At 36.3% G+C, this 9908-nt stretch overlaps 1 protein-coding gene across 3 annotated transcripts; it reads left to right on the top strand.

Annotated features, from left to right (window-relative positions):
- Window positions 1-709: 709 nt before the first annotated feature.
- On the top strand, window positions 710-9509 carry LOC120091173 (lysine-specific demethylase JMJ706). Of its 3 annotated transcripts, none has more exons than XM_039049073.1 (11): window positions 710-1215; window positions 2301-2688; window positions 4172-4328; window positions 4403-4622; window positions 5158-5211; window positions 5293-5372; window positions 5547-5824; window positions 5926-6321; window positions 6624-7051; window positions 7170-7409; window positions 8511-9509. In XM_039049073.1, the coding sequence occupies exons 1-11, from the start codon at window positions 1213-1215 to the stop codon at window positions 8874-8876; spliced, it is 2610 nt and encodes an 869-aa protein (XP_038905001.1). In that variant the 5' UTR covers window positions 710-1212; the 3' UTR covers window positions 8877-9509. The 3 variants fall into 3 exon arrangements, with proteins under 3 accessions (XP_038905001.1, XP_038904999.1, XP_038905000.1); XM_039049071.1 differs by having other exon boundaries at window positions 8508-9509; XM_039049072.1 differs by lacking the exon at window positions 710-1215 and adding an exon at window positions 1380-2063 and having other exon boundaries at window positions 8508-9509.
- Window positions 9510-9908: the final 399 nt, after the last annotated feature.

Genomic DNA, 9908 nt, shown 5'->3' with positions numbered 1-9908 from the left:
ACATACGTTTAAGTAAATGTTTTAAATGACAAAATTGTTGAAAATATTTTCAAATATAGTAAAATGTCACTCTAAATAGACAACGAATGTTAGTGTCTATCAGTAATAGAGAACGATAACCATCAATGGATAAAGATATTTGACTAAATTTGTAAATAAGTCGATTCATTTTTCTATATTTGAAAACAACACACACTCTTTATATGTATAAGAAATTCTATTAAATCTTAATAATACTTACGATGAGAACAAAATCGTTAAAAGTGGAAGTATATATATATCTAAATTATTATAACATAAACCATGTCAATTTCAAACTAACATTTAGATGAGTTGTTAATTGAGGAAAGTTTTGGAGAAAGAAATAGATTTTTAACCCAAAAAAACCCAGCTTCCAAGTTCCAAATAGGCCATAAATGAAAAAGAGAAGAGAACAATTAAATCGTAAATAGTAAAGTCCTGGAGGGGTAAAAAGGTAAAACAATCCACAAAAACAGTGACTAACAGAAACTCGGAGGGAGAAAAACGCGTTTCGGCTTTTCGGGCGTTTGGTTGAACCACCTAACAACAACCACTTTCCTTCACACTTCTCTCCTTCAGAATTTATTTGATTTATTTATTTATTATATTATTAAAAATAAATAAATATATATTTTTATATATAAAAATTTATTGGGGGGGTTAGTTTACTCATTAAAGCGTTAATATTCTTGAGGTATAAAAGTATAAATTATCCTCTTCTAGCAACTTTTTTGGTTTTCTAAGCCTTTCGCTCCTTTTTTCCTCTCTTTCATTTTCTACTGTTCTCTCCCTCCAGTTTCTCTCTCCCTCTTCCTCGCCGGTGAATCTCCTTTTTCTCTCGCCGGAAAAGTGCTCCCTGTGTCCGTCCACCGCCGTCGTCAGCCTCGGAGATTCTCTCTTTATTGCTGCTTGCGTGTTCTTGTCGCTTTCCTCTGATTCCGCTCCGGAACCTCTGGATCTCTGAATCTGACTGCGGTTGTTCTTGTTCTTCGTCTCTTTCGAGAATGTGGTCCGCCTCCTCTTCCTTTCTCTCTCGTGTTTTACTGCTCCTGCTTGTACTGTGATCTAGGGTTTCGGTTTCTGGATTTTCGATTTGTTTTACTCCTTTTCTTTTCCTCCTGTGGTGGTGCTGTTTCGGCGAAGCGAACCAAGACGGAGGCGTGTAGGAATAAGACCCAGCCTCGGGATGAGATGGTACGCATTTCGTTTTCGATTTTTTTTTGCGCAATACAAAATTATTTCGTGTTCGGTTTGAACTTTGACGAATTTATCTTCTTCTGTTTTACTTTTCAGATCTAGTACATTGTTCTGGTGTTGCATCATTTTTGTAATTTTTTTGAAATGTATTTTTGTTATTTGCTTTCTTCTGTCCTCGTTGTTTTTACGAGGTCAAAGAGTTGATTTCTGGTCGTCGAATTTGTATGATTGGAGAATTCGTCGTTGGATTTCTGCCTAGAATTTTTTGCTGTAATACAAGTTCCGTTGACTTGTTTTCGTTGCTTTGGCTTTAATATTTTCGCTTCTGTATTGTGACGGGTCTAAATTTTCATTTTCCTCATCGGCACTATTTATCCTAAAATCATTGGTTACTGTTACACCTTCGTCGAGGAGGATGACTTGACTTGGTTATCTCGAGAGAGTTCTGTTTGTTGTATCAGTTTAAATTGCTTGTTCAAATGATACGGCGACGAGTTATTTGTGCAAAAATGGGGGAACTGAGAATTTCTGGCTAATTCCATATTTTAGGACCATGCTATATTTTTCTTTGAAATTATTGATTTACACGCTTCCTCTTGAAACTCTATGGAAATTCTATCGAGGGATATGAATAGCGTTACCAAGCTAGATACGGTTCTTTGACTTTCATAATATCGTTAAGTCGGTACTTCCTGGTGGCTATGTGATATCTCTATGTTGAAGATGAAACGCGTGGGAGTAGAGTAGGTTGATCGCCTGGGGATTATGAGTTGTATTCCGATCTGTAGCAATCTAATTTGCATGCATTGGAATGTGGTCAGACGCATTGCCGTCACTTTCATATGGTAATTTGATGCTCGGCGGCTTTTATTTTATTAGAGTTCCTTTGCTTTGAAAATTTGAATTGCCTAGTTGAATGTTATTTTGAAGTTTGGACCGAACATTAAATTGATACAAATTTCAGTTGATTTGAATTTTTTGATTGATTGAGAAGGGCTTGTACCATACTGTAATTCATTCAATTGATATTTTATTTTCCTACATATGATGATAACTGAGTGTGATACGTCGGCTTTTGACAGGTGGAGGGAAGAATTTGTACATCGAGAGAGGATAGAAATGGGTTAGCTCTTCTGAAGCTCAAGAGGCTTCGGCCAACAAATTCTGAAACTGCCAACAAAACTTCAGCCGTCAAGAATACGATGAATAGAAGTGGAGGTGATGCTTTAAGGGTCTCAGCTCCTTGCGGTGTGAGATTACTTGGTGGCAATGTAGAAACCTTTTCTCGTTCAAGTGGCATGTCAACTGAGAGGGATGTCTTTTCAAAAAGGAGAGTAGACAAGTTTGAATACGATGATTTAGAGTGGACTGAGAAGATTCCAGAATGCCCTGTGTTTTCTCCGTCAAAGGAGGAATTCGAGGATCCTTTGGTCTATTTGCAAAAGATAGGTCCTGAAGCCTCAAAATATGGTGAGATACTTGCTTCCTCCCTATGGATTGCAAACGTCTTACTAGTTATCATATTTGATTTTGGCTTATAAGTGGCTTTGACCTTTTTGAAGTCCGACTTCCGTATGCATGCAAATGTCTTCATGGAATAATATGCTGTCTTGTTTTGTGTGATGAAATGATGTCTCTTCTATTTTTATCGTAAGAAAGGAACATAACTTTTGTTTTGGGTAAACAAACAGCGTCTTCTAAAATTTGACTGCCAATGGTACCTATTGGGTATAGCTCGGTTAGATTTTTTATGTAATTGATGCTACACAACCAACTTTTTTCTCATGCAACAATAAAAGTTAAAAAAGGTCAATTCTTTCTTCTTGGAATTGATGGTGAGAATAACTAAATATTGTAAGTGACTCGGTACGCAGTTGGATACTGGAAGAGCTAAGGAAGTTAATGAGATTTCGAATGGCACCTGAGCCAAAAATATCTCAAGAAGCTTATTTTGGCCAACATGATCTCACCTAATTATTTCAGACAGTGCCTTTTGAATTGCCATGTGCATTGACACTTGAGCAGTTGAGCTTAAATGCGAGGTGCAAAGCATAACAAATTTGTGAGGCTCATGTAAATAAAGAGAAAATGGAGGAAAAAACTTTATGTATGAGGGTTTTGTAAATGAGGTTATTTCAAAGCATACATACAACTCTATTCCTAGTCTTTTAGAAAGAAAATAAAAATGGGTAAAGAGGACCTCTGCCACACACCCTAATGGTGCACAATATCATTAAGGTGTCACGTGGGTTCTTTTTTTTGACATCTTTGTTTTTTTACATGACCACTTAACAAGTCTTCTCTTAATGCCTTAAACTTTGTTTACTTTGTTGCTTATGTGAATATTTAGGCTAATTTGTGCACGCTCTAATGTCCATCCCTACAACCTCTATAGTTTAGAAATTGTTATGATATAAGTTTATCAGATTGGCGATCATCAAACCTGAAGGCCTAATCCTACAAAGTCAGTAGTCAAATTTTAGGATCTCTATGTGGGTTAACTTTTCTGTGGAGAAGTTGGTCTCTCAGCAACTGGCACATTTGTATTCTGCCAAGTTAGTTGGTTTTCACTGCTTGAGCTAATGGTCTCTGTTGATAACTATTGTTTTCTATTTGGAAGTAAATACATATAATATATGTATAACTTGACAAGCGTGTACATTCTTTTGTTATTATTTCTGATAAATGCTTATCAATTTAAGAGATCTATATGTGAATATTTTGTTATCTTTTGATTTGATGCAACTATATAAAATGGAAGAATAAGCTTGATGTCCAGTCCTAAACCAGTGACATAGAGGTTACTGAAAGCTGTCTGGATTCCAATTGTTTGAAAATTCTCAAAACCGTTTCTTTGTGGCCTTCTTTCCCAGCATATTTTCATCTTTGGTGTTCTCCATGTTGACCTAAACGTGACTGATGTTTACTTTCGTAACTAAACTGGAACTTACAGGCATATGCAAGATCGTTTCCCCACTGACTGCTTCTGTTCCTGCCGGGGCTGTACTAATGAAGGAGAAACCAGGGTTCAAATTTACAACGAGAGTGCAACCTTTTCGTTTTGCTGAATGGGATACTGATGATCAGGTTACCTTTTACATGAGTGGAAGGTCAGCATTCTTTGTATACACACATGAAATTTGGATTATATGTCTGGTACTAAATATGTAATCTGTCATTTTAGGAACTATACATTTCGCGATTTTGAAAAAATTGCGAACAAGATATATGCTCGTAGATATAGTAGTTCTGGATGTCTACCTGCCTCATATTTGGAAAAGGAATTTTGGCGTGAAATTGCTTGTGGAAAGACAGAAAGTGTTGAATATGCTTGCGATGTTGATGGTAGTGCCTTTTCATCTTCTCCATCTGATGAGCTTGGGACAAGTAAATGGAATTTGAAGGTCTTTCTCTTTCTTTGTATGTGCTAAATGGCAAAAGGAAGCTAAACACTTCAAGAACAAAAAATGCTTACATTGTAGAGATGTAATCATACGCTTGTTATGTTCGTTAGCTTTTGACTACCCATATTTTTGTAGATCGTCACTGAATCTGGAGATACAAACCGATAAGTTAGGATATTTGTGACGTAAATATCTGTAAAAGAATTGATACACCTTGAAACAATAGTACATTTTCCATCGAATTTTATTGCTAAAGCTCATTTGCAAGTCCTTCTATAGCATTTTTCGAAGAAAAAGGTCATACTTTAGGACTTTTAGAGCCTCATCTTGTGAGACAAATGTATCCTTCTCTTGCCACTTACTTTCAATTGCATGCTTCTGTACTTTTCTACGAACTTCTGCAACATTTTCATAATGAGAAAATAAAAATAATCAACAAAGAATTTGACCTCTTAGAAGTAACATTTGAAGATGTTGATTTGTTTGTCTCATAAATGTCTGTTAGCTTATTCTCGTATATTGCATTTTGTTTCAGAATCTTTCACGGCTACGGAAGTCCATATTGCGCCTTCTGGAAAATCCAATACCGGTAGGGTGGTCATTTATATATCGCACATCATCATGTTAGCACTTCACATGTTGATGGATTTTTTATTGGCACCTATGACAGGGAGTAACGGACCCCATGCTTTATATTGGAATGCTATTTAGTATGTTCGCTTGGCATGTGGAGGATCATTATCTATACAGGTAGGTGTACTTAACTTAACGGTTTAGGAAATCAAATAGATTTTCTTTGTTTTATATCATATTTTTGTCAGTTTTTTTGGCACCCACGGTTTTATGCATATAGCTTTGAGCTACTAAGTGACACCTTCTAGTTTTTGTTAGTCCTTCACCAAGTCAATTATTTACTTGTTGCAGTATTAATTATCATCATTGTGGGGCATCTAAAACTTGGTATGGCATTCCTGGTAAAGCAGCTTTGCAGTTTGAAAATGTGGTCAGGGAGCATGTGTATACCCGTGATATCTTATCAACCGGCGGAGAGGATGGAGCATTTGACGTTCTTCTGGGGAAAACAACGTTGTTTCCACCAAGTATTTTGTTGGATCATAAGGTGCCTGTATACCGAGCTGTCCAGAAACCTGGGGAGTTTGTAATTACCTTCCCCAGAGCATATCATGCTGGATTCAGTCATGGTAAGATATTCTAGACTACGATTTTTCTGATCATTGTTATTTATTATGCTTGTTGAATATTTATCATCCTTTTAATTTTCCTCCTCCTTTGAAATGCACAGGCTTTAATTGTGGTGAAGCAGTAAACTTTGCGATGGGTGATTGGTTCCCCTTGGGAGCTGTTGCCAGCCAGCGGTATGCACTCCTGAACAGGATGCCTCTAATTCCTCATGAAGAGCTTCTATGTAAAGAAGCAATGCTTCTTTACACAAATTCAGAACTTGAAGACCCACATCGTGCTTCTGCAGAGTTAGCCTCTCATTATTGTATTAAGACTTCTTTTGTAAGTATGATTCGCTTCCAGCATCGCGCCCGATGGTCATTGATGAAATCAAGAACATGCATTGGTGTATCACCAAATTTTCATGGAACCATCCTTTGCAGCTTATGCAAATGTGACTGCTATATATCTTATATCAACTGCAGTTGTTATGGACACCCAGTGTGTCTTCGTCATGGTATGCTCATCTCACTTGTTGATTTAACCTAACAACTTGATCAGTATTCATTAAGCTTGATTACCCTCTATTGTAATTGTTATTTTCTGTTTCATAAAGGTATTTTCCTGAAGCTTAAAATTTATGCAGCATGTGGATATATCAGCAGTTTGATTTTGTAAAAATGGCCCAGAGAAAATGACAAAATATTAAAGATGTTTGTAACAATTAGTCGTATTTGTCTTGTTCAAAAGTAATGTCTTAGTTACGTGCGACGTTTATGCTTTTGGTTGTTACTGATTATCACTTGATTTCTGAACCAGATATCAAATCTCTGAACTTCTCATGTGGTAGCAACCGTACACTTTTTTTGTGTGAGGATATTTTAGACATGGAATCCGCAGCTCAGAAATTCGAGCAGGAATCTGGAATCTTGGATGAGATTCGAGGGCAAACTAATAACGTTGAAGAATTATATTCTTATCCTCTGTTAAATTTGTTTAAACGAGCTGATTCGGATGGATACGCTCCTTATTGCAAGATAGAAGTGCAATTGAATTCTGAATTTACTGCTGCTGCAGCTGCTATTTGTCGATTGGGAGAACATGAGTGTGTTTCCAATAGCCAGCCTACACAAAGTTGTATCACCGAAAACCATAGACCTGAACCATCAGATCCTTCTCTCTCTTGTGAAGCGTCAACTCTTTGTTCGGTTGTAGACTACAATGAATCATTGTCCACCACTAGCCATGTAAGATTTGATTTCAAGCTGTTTGTTACATCATTGTGTTCTTCACAGTGAGCTTGCGATCAGAATAGCCATGTTATGAATATTAAGGAATAACTATTGATATTATTTTTTCAAACAGGTACAAAGAAATTTTAGTTTCGAGCAGTCTTCTGAGATTTCTAACCGTGCACTTGAATCATCACATAATAATTGCTCAAGTACATCTCTAGGGAGTGTGCGTGCATCGGAACTGACGACTCTAGTGGATTTAGAAAGTGATGATTCTGATGCAGAAATTTTTAGGGTCAAGCGACGCCCTCTGAAGCTGGATAAAAAGACTGGGAGTGATGCCACATCTTTAAAGCATTCTGTTGGCCAGGTACTGTTGTGATAACCTTCTTAAAATCTAGTCAAGGTTGATTTATTCTGAAAGTCGAGCATGGGAAAAATTAGGGTTTGTTTGCATGTATTTCCTGAAAATTAATGGCTAAATTACAATAAAATACCTTATGATCTTTGCTATTTGTTTAAAATATTGCCTCTATTATTCTCGAAGTTTCAAGGGTAAAGTCCTTGACCTTTCATAAACGTTTCAAAACTATCCTTCAAGTAGGAATATGTTAGAATGTTGGATAAAACTTGAGACTAGGAATGACATGACAGTGATCATAAATAGAAATTGAGATTCAGACACTGCCACATTATTACAGATCACGTTTCAGGTTCCAATTTCTATCTAAAATTCTAATGGATTCTATTTTAAGGGAATGGTTTTCATAGTTTATGAAAGGTCAACGGTAAACTTGAAACTTTTGAAAGAATAAGAATATTTTTCAAATAACTTTGTTGTAATCACCTATAGATGCAAGGATTTTCTCTTAATTTCTACCAATGAAATGTTTCTTATTAGAGATATCTTTCAGACAGAGCAAAGTTTGGGTGTCTTGTCTCTCTCTCTGTTTTTTTTGGGCAATGTAGCCAAAATTTTAATTTAATGCCGTTTTTTTTCAAAGTTTTGCTTGTTGGCACTTTTTCAGACGGCTGAATGGAAAAAGTACCTTTTGTATTTCTCGTCTTTTACCATTTTTCTTTGGGGTTTTAAATAATGTTTTATATGCTTTGAATCTTAGCTTTTTGTGCAGACATTAATCATTGAACACCATTCATCATTTCATACGAACAATTTCTTTATAAAGTATTTAACAAAATACTTGAAAATAATGAAACACTATCTTTTCCCATCATGAGAAACTCTCACTTTTGCTGAGATGTTTTGGAGTGATTATGATAATTTTCATAATCACTTTAAAATAGAATCAGATCTTTAATCACTTAAAATTAATTTAATATTTAATTATACACTTTCTAATACATTTTTCATATCATCAAAATTGATTTAGAATGATTAAAGGCATATTTGGGAGTGATTATGAAATATTCTTTCTGAAATTTGGGATGGATGTGTTCATCATTATAGCAGGATTGCCGCAAAAGACTGAAGAGAATCCAAACAAATGGGAACTCTGAGCAACTAACGCCATCGGACTGCCGTGGAACTGACAAATCACGCTATAAATTCAACCCTTCTACTGCTCGTAAGGACTCCGCAGAAAATGATGCAATTGATAAGTGTAGCAGAGGAAGTATCAAGTCCCAGAGATTCAGCAATGAGAAACTAATGAATAGACAGCGCGTCTATGAACTCAACAACCGCAGGAAGGAAAGGTTTCAGCAAGAGATGGGAAAGCCCAAAAGGGTTCATCCACATCCCTCTATGGAAATGGGGGCAAAGCGTCTCAAAATCAGAGGCCCAACATTCAGTGGGCCCAATACCAGATCAGATTGATCCCAATGGGCCTGAAGTGGGCTGTGATGGCCTTCTCTCTGTACAGCAGCATATGATAGAGCCTGACTTTGCTAATCTTATTCTTCACTAATGGGGGGGTTCTAACAACAACACACACCATGAAAAAGCCATAGATGATTTGATGATGAATTAATCTTCTGGGAGCAGTTGACACAACATTTAACCTAGGATGCAACAATTTAACATTCTTTGTGCAGGCCTTAAAAAATGGAGGCCATTTGCACACATGCTTGGTGATGATGATTCAGATTCTTCAAGGTAACCCAAGTCGGTATCGGGCCATTTATCCCGCCGTCCTGGGATAACCTTTGCTGCAGAACTCTGCTTTAAGCAGGTAGATGGTTTAGTCAATTTGATGTCTAGTTCTTATTTTTCATTTGTCACTTCCATTTTTGTGAGGTAAGTGGGGATTCCCACGTACTTCATTTGAAAAAAAGAAAAAAAAGGGGTATATAGTTGTTGCTGCTTCCATTTTCATGTTCTTTATTCTTTCTGTAGCGACGGGTACATGTACCTTGGACTACTCGAATAAAATGCAAAGAAGTTTCTTCTTTGTCCCTTGTAGGTAACACTTAGAATCTAGACACAAACAGCTAGGTTTTGTTCTCAATAGATTGGTGCTTTTCTTCTTTCCTTAATCTATTTGAATTGGTAAAGAATGTGAAAGAATATTAACTGCTATTCAATCATGCAGAGACGTAATTTTTAGGGTCTCATATTCTTGTGGGGACAGAAGGCAAAGCAGTCCTAGGTAAAGGACATATCTGAAATCTGAATGAGTGGTGATATAATTTTATTCTGTTTGGGACAAAACTATCCCCCACACATAATCATTCACACCCTTTTTTTTCCTTCCCCAAAGATAAAAAGAGAATATATTGGTTTGAATGGTGGAAAGTTATAAAACCATGATTTTTAGAATGAGAAAAGGAACCTTTTTTTTTTTTTTTTCTCCTGAAAAATAGCTTAGTCCAATTATGGGGTAGTTTGGTACACCAGTATGAATACTAT

Source organism: Benincasa hispida, chromosome 11 (genome assembly GCF_009727055.1).
Source record: "Benincasa hispida cultivar B227 chromosome 11, ASM972705v1, whole genome shotgun sequence".
NCBI classification, from domain to species: Eukaryota; Viridiplantae; Streptophyta; class Magnoliopsida; order Cucurbitales; family Cucurbitaceae; genus Benincasa; species Benincasa hispida.
This window is presented reverse-complemented; position numbering and strand designations above follow the sequence as displayed.

What these genes read in the sequence shown, in the direction of transcription:
- LOC120091173 (XM_039049071.1), top strand. An exon ending in CAAGTAAATGGAATTTGAAG is followed by an intron (nt 4,623 to 5,157) that starts GTCTTTCTCTTT and finishes ATTTTGTTTCAG; the next exon opens with AATCTTTCACGGCTACGGAA. An exon ending in TCATGCTGGATTCAGTCATG is followed by an intron (nt 5,825 to 5,925) that starts GTAAGATATTCT and finishes TGAAATGCACAG; the next exon opens with GCTTTAATTGTGGTGAAGCA.